The following is a 13164-nucleotide window of genomic DNA, read 5'->3' on the forward strand; positions in this document are numbered from 1 at the left end:
GTCTATTCTCTTAATTTCATTCCCTTTCCTCTTTGTTGCGTTGGTCCTAGCTTACGGTTGCGTATTTGGACTGCTGGCCTTCATGTTGGAGTTTTCATTCAATCATATTTCAGCCATTGTGTGTCGCCGGGGTCCCAAACGTCTGCCTGTAGGCCTCCAACGTCAACAGTGCGGGCACGGGTAGCTTAAAGTAGACAAAAACAAAATGGTAGCGTTAACCAACCAGATTTGGGGTCAGCGGGACCAACTAGCTGAACCTGATGACCCCATCGTGACCTGAACAAGCTCATTTGTGTAGCGCTACAAGCAGGTTTTTTCCAACACACAACGGCTGATGGAGAAGGGATTAATTTGGTCGTTGATATACTTACAATGGCATTTTCAAAATTTGAGTTTTTGAGAAAAATGATCAGCTGGAAGTTGTTCCATAAAACTTGTCGTTACCTGGACAATGCATTTCTTGGTACATCGACTTTATTGTACGTGTGTACGGAAAAGTGACTGCTCACGTAGAAACACAATGTCCTCTTTGAAAATGAAATGCGGTTGATACAGTTTTACCATACAGAAATGAAACACAAATTTGACACGCCGTTTGAGCCTACTTGATGAACAACTAGAGATGCTCCTAGGACATACAGTATGCCTTGATGTTAGTGCTGTGATGGACCCTGCTGCTGGACCTCCATAGAAATTGGAAGCTCTGAAAACTCACAACAGAGACCTGTTTCTTTTTTTTTTAGCACAGCCACCTTGACAACGTTCTCCGTTATCTAGTTGTGAGATCAATGGACTGGTTACCTCCTCACTGGCTGTCTTTGAGCAGTCTTGATTTTGGCAAATCCCCTTATCATTAATGGCCCTCTGCTTGTCATAGGTGGCTAAATAAAATCCTCCAAAGTGGATGGCTCATCAGATGACTTGGCCTCATGTGACATGGAGGAGCTGTTGAGCTCAGCAGATTGATGAGCAATGCAACTCTTTTACTGACAATTCACAGACATCAGTAAAGACGGGAATCTTTATATTGACTAATGCCATGCAACTTTGCACAATGCTGCAATCCATAATGCAGTAAGATTTCCAGAAACAAGACTAAAGCCAACATTCCAGACAGAGAAACCCCCCATTATATCCAGACAAACATAATGCAGCTATTGTTGTACTTAATGTTAGTAAAAAAACAAGGATGCAGTATGCGGCGAATGAGGAGTTTATGTTTGCATAGCCATAAACTAAAAGGACACAATGAAATGAATGTATATCTACTGTTCTAAACCACTACACAGCCGTTAGTTTGATTTTAATAAGGTGTTGTGCCAAAGAGAAAAAACATAGTGGGGAAGAGTTGTGGCTCAGTGTTTCATACTTTGGATCTCTGCTACATGTGGACATAGTTTAACAGTCAGCCCTGTGCCTGGTTGAAAAAAACATTTCTCAACTACATGAATAAGGTCCCCTGTTTTGCTTCCTGGGCATCATCCACCCTTTCCCATTAAATATATATGTAATGTACGCTGGATGAAAACTAGATTAACGCTATGTTACTGCATTCGTTTGTGGGTAATGGGAGTATTTTCGAGAGGCATTCACTTAGAGTCCGTCAGGAAGGGTAGAAAAAACACTTTACACAAGGGTATGTGTCTCATAAAAAGGTGCAATCTGTAACAGTCAAAAGTGCTCTCCCTGCTTTGTAATGGCATTAGTTTGTTCCCCATTTATGTGATTGTAATTTGAAAAACTAAATCCTTAAAAAGTTGCACATATAAAACAAATCAGTTAATAACTGTACTTTGTAAGTGTGATAAGAGTATAGTTTCTGTACTTTGTCAGTAAAACGTACTGTGATACTAAACTTGAAAAATGACAATTTACAGATTACACCTTATGGAGTTGAGGATTTTTTAAAGCAGCAATAGATAACATAATACTGTCTCAAAGAGAAGGAAAAATAAAAATTCCAGTGACATCCATAGTTTTTTTCCCACCAGAGACTTGCACATCAAGACCATGGTGCAAATATTGTAAAAATAAATACATAAATACATAGACGGGTAATCAATTCTGACAAACATACACATATTGTATCATAAAATAAGAGAATTATAAAATTCATATGTACAAATGCATAGTCCATATGCGTCGACATCGAGGCCAAGCAATGAAGTTCCTCCCTTCATTTGGGGTTTTGTTTAGTGGGGGTTTTTCCCTGTGAGTATATGTTATGTGGGTTAAAGTTTGTGTGCAGTGGTGTGTATGGCACTACAAGAACACAGGGGTTACACACCACATCACTCCGTGCGGAGTCAGTGGGTTATTAGTGGGGCAAAGTTCACATGTCAAAAGTGGAGGGGCACGTGGCTGGGCGTGTCTGCTGTGTCTGGTGTGCGTGTCCGAAAGAGCTGTGTGAGTGCGAAAACGGACGAGATGAGCACAGTGCAGCGTTTGGCCAGAAGCCTGACCCCTTCACTCTCCCCCTGACCTTGTCCAGACCCACTGAGGCCTACACTTTTCACCACAGCCCCGGCACCAGTTCCAGCTGTCTCGACAGCCCCGACAAACTCTCGGTACAGACCCACTATTTCCTTCAGCTTGTCCATGGCCTCCTGGCTGTCGTCGTCCTCGTGCCCGTGGACCACACTCGCATTGTGGCAGATTTCACAACCAGGGCATGGGTTTGTTCGCAGGCAGGCTGCGGACAACTGAACCAGGGCACTGAAGCTGTTGGATAAAGAGCGTAGTGCCTCATCAGGAGCCCAGCCGACACGTGTGGCCCGCTGACACCCAGTTGCCAATCGTCGAGCCTCTGCCTGGAGGAGACTTCTTTCGGCCTCTGTCATGGCGGCCGTGCTTGTTCCAGTACAATTTGGCTCCAGTGCTGGGGCAGAATTGCCTTCAGTTCCATTGTGATTGAGGTCAGGCCCCGCTTTTATACTTGTGATATCCTGCTTTGAGTCTTGACAGGATTCTTGTTGAGTTTGCTCAAGACACCCCCTTTTTAAGACCAACAAAAGCTGGTCTATGTCTTGACGAAGGGAGGCAAAACCTCCCTTAAGCGCACCGTAATTCTTGTTGCTAAGTGTACGAAGAGGACCACCAAAGGAGTTTGTGGGGGAAACCGGACGTGAAACTACAGGACTGAGTTCAGAGGATGCAGTGGAGAAAGTAGAGAGGGGACGGGGGTTGTCCCTCAGCAGTGACAGAATGTTGGGCTTTGGAGAAGGTGTTGTAGGGGAAGAGACAGGTACAGGTTTAGGGCGTGTGCGGCGAGAGAACTCATAGATGGTGAGCTCCTCGTCAAAGCTTATGCCATCCTCAGTGTCTCCACTGAAACAGTTGGCATAAACGGTGCGGCAGCCACAAGCCTCCCGATGCTGTTGTGGCGGAGTAGTGTCCGAGGTTGGTGAGTCACCTTCGATTTGCATGCTGGACACACCTCCCAAACCCACTGCTGAATGAGGCCGTGACTGCGGCTGCTCCGATGAAACACTGTGTGCACTATTCTCTCTAAAAGTCAGATTAGAGTGGGAGCCATTTGTCCCATTGTTCCTTTTCATGTGTGAGGTCACTTCCTGGGCTTCTTTGATGGTGGCTATGACAACCTCTGCTCCATCCTCTAAAATGTTCTCTTTCCCTCCGGATTTTGAGGTCACGGTCTCTTTTTCCTTAACAGGCGTTCTGTTAAAATCTGATAGACCGCTGGCTACGGACAAGCCAGAGCCAAATCCAGATGTGTCGCCATTGATGGAGCTGGTGGAGGGATAGTCCAAAGTTCCCAAAATCTCCTGGGAGCGGGTCATGTACCAAGGCAAAGCCTGGATCTTCCCTCTCAGGGCAGACGCCGGCAGTCTACCTCCCAGACTGGAGGAGCTGGTCCTCAGGTCTGATCCTGATCCTGATCTCCCAGGCTCTCTGCTTTCAAGGCCTCCAACACCTTTGGAGTTGGTTGAAGTGAGGGAGGTGGTAAGGGTGAGAGCAGCTTCGGCATTTTTGGGCGACAGGTTTTCATGACTGAGAGAGACCCTCCTGGATCCGGACTGGACTGAGCCATTTCGGCTGCTCCAAGGATGGACTCCATTTGGCTTGCTGACGCTATCCTTGAAGATCCCTTTGCTTGGATCAGTTGGGGTGACAGGAGAGCTGGCAGGTAATGACAGAGGGTGGAAAGTGGTGGGAGAAGTGGGTTTGGGTGATACTGGAGGGGGGATAGCTAACTTTGTACCTGAATTAGAGCGAGGGATAGGGAGTGGGTTTGGTGGCTTTCTTGTGGGTTGAGCAGTCCCATTGGTTTTTTCTTCATCTCTAGGAGTTTCCCTTTCACACGGCGAGTATGCTTTATCATTGGAAACAACACCTGGTCCATTGTCATGCCTCAGATCTTTAGTATTTTTTGCGCTGTTTTCATGCTTCTTTGTCTTTTCCTCAGTTAGTGGGCTTGTGGTGGGTAGTGGTTGCTTGCTGCACCGCACTGCTCTGATCAGAGGTGATGAGACAGGCAGTCCACCTGCCCCAGATGTCACAGACTTGAACTCCATGGTTTCTGGCTCCATTTCCAGAAGTTCAGAGGGAAGACGTCCAGTGGCATCCCCGTTGCAGTGGACATATGATCTTCCATGCTGCGGGGATTTGGGAGGAATGATTTTAGGTTTGGGAGGCAGTTGGGGCTTAGGTGGCAATAGGGGTTTGGCCTTAACTTTAGGTTTCTGAGATGGATCTGGTAAACTGGCTTGTTGGTTGATAAGTGTATTTGTTGGGTCTTTAACAGTCTCCACTTCTCTTCTGATTTTTGAAGAGTTGGCTTTATTGGAAAGGGGGGAGGGGGGCTCTTTTCCCAGGACAGCTGAAGGACAATTCCAGCCTCCACTTAGGCGATTAGCATTCCGTCGGTCAGCTAGTTCAGCGTCTGTGATAAAGAAACAAATCAAAAGTTAAAAGAAAAAGGCATCAGTGGATTTACACAGACCTACACATACCACCATAGTCAAGGAACTTTACAAAATTGTGGTAAGGACCATATTCATCTGCAAAGCCATACCAAATGTGCTGTAAACAAACCTGATAGATCCGGAACTGGAGGAGTAAATCTCTCCTGTGCATCAAAAAACTCATCTTCAGATTCTGAGGCAGTTTCTTTGACCAAAAGAGATGGTTTGGGATTGGGTGAAGGTGTCAGAAATAAACCATCTTCATCCATGGAGAGGCGCTGCTCAACCTGTCCTGCTTTGTCCATAGGAATTGAACTAGTCCTCACTGGGACTTTGGGAGGGACTTTTTTCTTTCTTTTAATGGGGGATCTTTGAAAGGGTATGCTGTCAATCATTCTCAAATCTCTTGAACTGGGTATCTTAGAAATACGTCTAAGTCCCCCCATTTCAGGCTCTTCTTCCTCATCATCTTCATCGTCACTCGTAGCCTCAGGTGGGCTAGGGAGGAAATCAGCCTTGGAAAGGTCAGCAAAGCAAAGACAAGAGTTGTCATTGCCACGGTAATTGAGATTGGTGGGTCGTACAGGCCCTTGGTGGCGTTTGGGTTCTAGAAGGTAGGGTTGGTGAACTTCCAAGTCTGGTAGATCTTCGCTTGCGCGCGGCCCACGGAGTACATCCAATCGAGATGTGGCTTTGGCTGCCGCATTGCTCTCGTCCAGGGCAGCACTCAGGGAGCCACTGGACAAGCTGGAGAAGCTGCTGGTGACCCGTGGGTCTGTGTGGTACCAGCTGCTCTCCTGGTTCATTTCTTCATCCATAATACTACATTTACGTAGACCACTTCCTGTTGCTCCTCCTTCCTCTTCACCCTCATTTTCCAAACCTTCTGTTGTGACTACTATCTTCACTTCCTGTTTGCCTTTGTGCTCTTCTTTCTCTCTCCTCTCCTCCTCTCTCCTTTTCTCTTCCTCCTCTCTTCTCCTTTCTTCCCAGTCTTGGCTTGCTGGGTCTGGACGTTTGTAATTCTGATGATCCATAGGGTCATCCTCATCTGTTGAGTCATCCGAGTCACTACAGCAACGTGACACGTAACCTAATAACATCAGAAAAATACAGGAACAAGGAGGTTCATAAATTAGTAGAGCAGGATATGATTAATGTATGGTAATGATTGATTGCCTGGCTTGTCTAACAGTACCCATACTGGCTGGTTAGATACATCAGTATGTGACGTAAAAGAAGATCTATCAAATGGCCAAAGCCAGACAGTGATTATTTTAAGTGAAACAGTTTTGCTCACTTGATAGGGATTCATAGCACACGCCCTTTATTACGGCGAACCTTCCACACACACCTTCTTCAGCAGGAATCCGGTGCACCCTCACTTTTGGGCGCCCCAGACGGAAGACATTGACACTCGGATCCACAAGGAGTTTGCAGTAGCCTCCCAGCAGACACCCTAAGTCTTTGGCGGCCGGAGAGTCCATCAGTAAGGCAAATGGCTGTGGGGGGGTGGTGATTAAGGTAAAGTGATTAAGGCCACAGGGGAAAGGAGATAGGCAATAGAGAGGGACAAAGAACTTCATATGGTTACACGTCTGCTTAGGCCGAATACTATTTGTATGTTGGAGGAGGAATGCTTGACCTATATTTACTCGGCCATGAGCGTTGGTGTGAATTCAGTGTGGTGAATGAATAGCAGTTATTTTCAGTCAGCGTATAGGGCCGATGTGTTTATGTATATTAAAGTATCCTTCCTTACCTTCATGTCGTGCAGTGAGATGCGCAGTACGCTGACTTTTTCCGACTCAGAGAGAAGCTCCACTCGGCTGATGCTGCTGAACTCAACCAGTGTCGAGATCATATTGAGCTTGTGGTTGATGATCTGACTCATCCCATATTTAGCTCCCACCAGCAGGCTGACCAACACCTCCCTATCCTGAAGCTGAGTGTGAACGAGAGCGACCACAGTTACATAATGAGACAAAATTAGCAGAGTGAAAGGAGGTAGAATAATGAGAAAACAGGGACTTTATGAGGAAGATAAAATAAAGGGCATGCTACGACAGATTTGTCAAACCATTTGAATAGGGACAGTAATATAGTTAAAAAACAGATTTCTGCAGATATTACATAGTTAATTTCTTCACTAAACAGATACACCAGGGGATGTCAAAATCTTAACCTTTACCATCATCGTAGCTGTGTAGGAACGTCCCCCATATGAGATAAGTTCTCCCAGTTGAGTGAGGTAAGCCACTCGAGCCTGACTTGAAGAAATGACCTGAAACAGAACAATAGACACAGAAGAGAGAGGGATATCAGTGAGGCTGGGCAGCAAGGAGACAGAATGAAAGAAAGAAATGGGGTTGTTACAGGTGACTAAATGACCACAACAATCTTCCCCTGAGAAATGTTCTCCATGTAGTTTTTTTTCAGAAACATTAATTTAGCCCAAGACCTACTTTAATTATTCCCTAATCCAAAATATATCTTCCCCCCGACCTGCTTCCAACACAATTTAAACCTCAGCAAGAACATTGTAGATGTCAACTAAACGTAGCCTGAAGCCACTAATAAACTGTCCCCATCTATCCCTTTACGTCTCCCAATGTGTTACTCCACTCGCGCATGAGTCCATATTGACCTTCTGGCGTGGCTCTAGCAGGGACTGGATCTTTTTGAGGTGGTAGCTGATGGCTTTCCTCAGGTCTTTTTCCCTCATGTTGCTCAGCAGGGTGGGAGAGATGAAGCTGTCCATGCCAAACTCCCTCCTGTCATTACAACACACAAAGGAAAAATCACACCGATAATGAAGAACTCTGCAGTCTCCTAAAATTAAAAGTGAAACCAAACTATACTGCTGTACAACATAGCTGGATTAAAACAAAATAATAACCAGCACGATGTGATTTGTGTCATTTTGTACAGTAGAAATATTTGCCGCGGGGTTTTTTTCTACCTCACGGCTGCCACTAGATGTTACTGATGAAAAAAGCATCCGTGAAACACAGACTATTTACGACTGCAATGACGTACATGGTCATATGAATCTATGAGTCGGTGAGGTGGTGTTTTGGGAAATACTTCTATGCTAAGATGTGTCCATTTACAGCTTTCAAGTGTGAAAGAGAGAGAGAAAGAGTAAAAATTGAAGAATAAAAAAGACAAGACCCACAGGCTTGAAATAGGACAAATATGCAAACTGTTAGTTTAAAGCATTTATCACAGTATTAGATGAGACATTTCCAGTACACTCTCATCCCAAACTAATTACAATGATTGCAGTTACAAAATATGAGCTTAGCCCTCAATAACAAATCTGTAGTTGTGAGTGCCAGGACCGTAGTGTCCCTGCGGTGTAAATACATGCATGCAGACGTATGACTCACGTAATACTCTTGATAGAGGCCCGGGTCTGTCCACTGCTGTCTACCCGCTCGTGCATGTGCAGCGCGGCCAGTCGGAGCGCAGTGTTGCACTTCATCTCAACAGCAAAGCGCTCCAGCAGCACGTCCCCAACACTCTGGAAACACAGACAATACAAACGTACATTGAAGTAACAATACCAATGTAAAACGGAAAAGCATTACGATTTTTATATTGACATGTTTAATGCACCAGCATTGTCTCATACAGCAAACACAAATGCACCGAGGCAAAGGCTCATTAAGTACAATAAATGAACATGACATAAGTGGCACTCCCAATTCTTTATTGTGCAAAACAAATATGCAAAAAATAACTACGGCTTTGAGGCCGCTGGGCTTATGCAGGAGTTTTTTGTGACTAAAAAAATATACAAAGCCACAGTAACAGACAGTGTTATATTTTTATTGATGCTTCAAACATTTCCTAAACTTGGATTCTGGCTCTATTTTTGTTAATGTTTTACATTATGTTTAGAGCCCACTAGAACAAGTGTAAATATCGGATTTAGTGCTTAATTTCGCAAATGGATACAGAATTGCTTTAACAAAAATGTCATTGAACTTTTGGACTTGGTTTCCTTAAGTAAGAAAGGAGAAATTGGTCTTCTGAATGACGATGAACGACACTATCGTGGAAGGAAAAGGAGACACATAGAAGGTAGCAGGTGAGACGAGTGGCTTCTCTGACCTGTAAGAAGAGGTACTCGAAGGTAGAGGGGTCATCCTGCAGCAGGTCCATTGGGTCTCTCGGAACGAAACACACCCTGAACAAACATCTGTAGTCATGGGAGTCTTTTTTCTGCACAACCTGGTGGAGACAAAAAACATTTTGGTAAATCAAACCTAATATGAAAAGGCAGAGTGTTCATGGGTGGATTTGCGCATGCATTGTTTCCCTCACCTTCTGTATGAACTCGTCTTCGTGCAGCAGCAGCAGTTTGGTGATGCTGTATTGTTGCTCTAGCACCAGGGCAAAGTACTCAATGGCCCGGATGGACAGTTTATCCTTCAGAGTCAGCACAATGTCCTGGAATGGTGAAAAAACAACTGTTCAGAGCCCCTCAGACAAACATGCTTGATCCCCCTCTGCTGATGGCACATGGTCGAATATGATCCCCCTCTCAGTTGCTCCGTGGCTGGAAATACAAACTGAAATACAAAACCTGTTAATTTATAATGAGTCGGTGCTCTTCAAGGCTCAAGAATATACCTACTCATAAATATATCAAGAGCTACTCATAAAATCCAGCTCTGCCTTTCAAACAAACACGGTCTTGATGAGTTTTAGGAACCATTAGGAACAGCTACAACAGTAACAGCCTACTCATATTTTAACACCTTTGGGACAATCACAGTGAAACTTGTGGTGGGCATATTTAGAGGAATAAGCCCACTGGTTTCCAGAAAGCCTTTCACAACTAGGTTTGTTCTCATAATGTTGGTGAGAAACTGAAGGGGAGCGATGAGCTTTTCTTTTGAGGACACTAACGTAGGCGGTGCTTGACCTAATTCAACTCTATACATATTCTTTTCATTTTTATTTCATGTCTAATTGTTGCTTTCTGTCACAGTTACAGTATGATAGGTACATTCCTCTTATGCAGCTTAGTGTATATCGAGATGCGTCGTCCATTTACCCGTTTAAAGGGTCACGGGTTCATCTTCATTCTTAAAATATGTCTGTAAAATGTCGTACATACAATAACTAAAAACCTGTTTGATACACACCTTAACGGTGGTGCTGTTGTCAAACTTGAAGGCCTTGGTCTGCCCGTTCTCCAAATAAACTTTCAGGACATTGGGCAGGAAGAGAAGAGAGTTTCCCTGATGGAGAGAGAGAGAGAGAGAGAGAGAGAGAGATTATTGTGGTTGAACAGGAATGATTTTAAAACCAGGGAAGATAAAAGAGCAAAGGGGAGAATGACCTGAGTGTGCCCGTTCACCACCACCTCCTCTGCAAAGCGCACTTTAACTGGATTACTCCTCAAACGAGCTCTCTTCTCTGCTGACATGATGGATGACTTGGGATTCTGCAACACAAAGACGCGCATGAGTGCCATTATGGGAGGACCGAGGCACGTTGGTCAAGCTCAAACAAGTGCGACGACACAATACAATTTTAAAACCGTAAAAAAATGTAGACACACAACCGGTCGACACCCACACATTCATGCCTGTGACTCATGATCTAAAAGCAAGTTATTCCTGTCAAGAGACACATATTTACAGTCACACGCTTGCAAACAACCAGAGCTTATGCCATTCAGGACAATGTAAAGATTCTTTGTGAATGCGAGTTGGTGGGAGGTCATCAATGTCTTCTTTGTACTCACTGTCATGTGCCGCAGGATAGTCACAGTGATACAATCCTCCAAGTCCCTGAAGGAGAAACAATACATACACACACATGGTCACACACACACGGTCACACTCACATCCACATGAGAGAGATCATTATCTTTCTGTCCAGCTGTTAAGCAAGCACTTTCCCCTTTTGACCTTTTCCCTTGCACATGTTAAGCCTTTCTCTTGGAAACACAACATCACGCATTAATAATCCACACACACTCTCAGAAATGCAGCCCAGCAGGTGACACGTGTCAGCGAACTTGGTCACTGGGTGGACCGGACACTCTGGTAGCGTGGCAGAGACTGAGCTGACGTCTCATTTCTCTTTATCCACAGTCGATAGAAAGAAAGAAAGAAAGATGGATGGATAGATGAATAGATAGATAGATATTTCAACAGTTATTCTCACCGTAAGAGGTTATCCACCTGGTCAGTGCTCAAGTCCTCCAGCACTGTATCATTAATTTGCAACACCAGGTCCCCTGGGTACAGTATCCCATCTGCAGGACTCCCTACACACACACACACAATGAAAAGATTGAGTGCTTGCATGAAACAAAAACCCTGCTGCACACATGGGCTTGCACGTAGTTTAAAGAAAGGGAGATACACACACACACACACACACACACACACACACACACACACACACACTAAAACAAAATGTCACATATGGTAATTCGACATGGCTGACTCAACCGTGTTTATCTGATCTGTCCCGGATGTGAGGGGTTACGGTTATTCTGGGTCTCTTCCAGTTCGGCTCCGCTCAGCTTTCTCCAGTTATTTATACTCGTTTCTCTTCAGGCGAGAGAGTACGGATGAGGCACAGTACTTTTAGCTTACTCTAACACACACACACACACACTCAAACAAGTGTATGTATATGTATGTGAACGTGGGGGTGAACACATATTCTCACCAACCCTGTCTGACCGGCAAAGCCCCGTCTGTCACTGATTTTTGACCCACTGACGACATCCCACACTGCTTTGCGGGCTTATACACGCACGCACATAAACACAGGGAACACTTGCACATGTTCCCTCTCTCTTGCCAGACAAGCAATCCCACCTCCTCCCACCTCCCCACCCCCACCCTGCCGAGCTCTCATGTCGGCTCTGCCAATATCCTGATCTGTGCGGTTTTTCAAGTTCCCTCCCTTCCTCCTCTTTGTTGTCCTTCTTCCTCATTCGCCGTTTTTTAGTCTCATCCTCCTCTTCACAGATCCCGTCCGCGCTGACTCTTACCACACCCGAAGGTGTCAACCCCCCCCCACCCCCCTCCACCCCCATTGGTCTCCTCTGTCTATTAAATCTGCAGGTTGCCGGGTAGGACAATTTATCAGCTTATCTTACAGGATAGACATAAAGGTAATGGATCCATCTCTCTCGCTCCGTCTCTCGCTTATCAAAGGTGACGAAATGTAAAGTGATTTCGTTTGAGCAGTTTGCTCTGTTGTTTTTGTGGCCTTTCTGGCACTGTGCCCCGCAATCGGAATTCCACAGGGGGAGTCGGTCGATGCTCAGCGTGTGTCCGTGTGTGCGTGTACGGGTTGGTTGGTTCACACTGGCATAGACACACACTGTCCCGGCTCACAGCCCAAGTACCTGCGGCAATGTCCCTGACCAGCAGGGGGGCGGTTGGGGTGAGGATGAAGCCATGTCCCGTGCTGCTGTCCAGGACCGGGTCCCTGGTGATCTGCAGCGTCAGCTTGGCCTGGAAGTTCTGGTTGGACAGACTGTTGGAGCGCTGTGACCTCCCATCGCCTAGCAACCGCTCTCTGAGGAGGTCAAACGGGGTAACAGGTCAACTTTCGGTAGAAAGGCTATACGACTATACTAAACTCAAGGGATGACTTCTCTGCTTTTTTACACTTCAATAATAACACATTTCTTATTATCAATTAGGGGTTTAAGTTTATCTAGCAGTTAATTAAATTGGCTTTACCGGCTGTAACAGTGAGGCTGGTATGTATGTATGAGCGCCGTGAGTACGGTTTGATCCATTTGGAAGAAATATAAAAAGTGATTAATTAATTACTAAAAGAGTTCACGGTTCAGTTGTTTGTTTACTTAACTACTAATTTATCTACATATCTTATCAGTTGTAAGACAATAATGATCATAAAGCCACAAGAACAAATAGTTTACAGCCGTGCCAGGGCCTCCGTGACCCTGTACTTTGGACCAGCAGCACTGCAGGAATTGCTCACATCACTTTGCCATCAGGCAGATGTGAAGGTAAAAATGCAAAGAGCATCAAAGCTGTTTGTAATTCTTCCTTAAGGGGGCTTCATAATATTTGTCCAAGTACTCAGGAGTACACATTTACATAAACTGCTATACGCCATCCGCCAGCTGAAATGTCCCCTGGGAACACACACAATGTGAACACGTTGTCTTTTAATCAGAGACACTGGGCTTCTTCTGCAATGCCTCCTTTGCTGAGGCGGGAAA

At 45.1% G+C, this 13164-nt stretch overlaps 1 protein-coding gene across 2 annotated transcripts in view; it reads right to left on the bottom strand.

Moving 5' to 3' along the window:
- Positions 1–456: 456 nt before the first annotated feature.
- The window catches only part of frmpd1b (FERM and PDZ domain containing 1b), a 49838-nt gene continuing 37130 nt past the window's right edge, over positions 457–13164 (bottom strand). The window contains exons 4-17 of one of the 2 annotated variants that reach the window (XM_040172503.2): positions 12316–12488; positions 11115–11217; positions 10690–10735; positions 10282–10386; positions 10085–10180; positions 9258–9383; positions 9045–9164; positions 8318–8451; positions 7573–7699; positions 7117–7209; positions 6688–6870; positions 6280–6427; positions 5056–6018; positions 457–4903 (exon numbers count right to left, since the gene is read on the bottom strand). In XM_040172503.2, coding sequence (XP_040028437.2) covers positions 2340–4903; positions 5056–6018; positions 6280–6427; positions 6688–6870; positions 7117–7209; positions 7573–7699; positions 8318–8451; positions 9045–9164; positions 9258–9383; positions 10085–10180; positions 10282–10386; positions 10690–10735; positions 11115–11217; positions 12316–12488 — 4981 coding nt within the window. In that variant the 3' untranslated portion in view covers positions 457–2339. Of the gene's footprint in view, positions 4904–5055; positions 6019–6225; positions 6428–6687; positions 6871–7116; positions 7210–7572; positions 7700–8317; positions 8452–9044; positions 9165–9257; positions 9384–10084; positions 10181–10281; positions 10387–10689; positions 10736–11114; positions 11218–12315; positions 12489–13164 lie in introns of both variants that reach the window. The other variant, XM_040172501.2, reaches the window with a different exon arrangement.

Source organism: Gasterosteus aculeatus, chromosome 4 (genome assembly GCF_964276395.1).
Source record: "Gasterosteus aculeatus chromosome 4, fGasAcu3.hap1.1, whole genome shotgun sequence".
Taxonomy (NCBI): Eukaryota; Metazoa; Chordata; class Actinopteri; order Perciformes; family Gasterosteidae; genus Gasterosteus; species Gasterosteus aculeatus.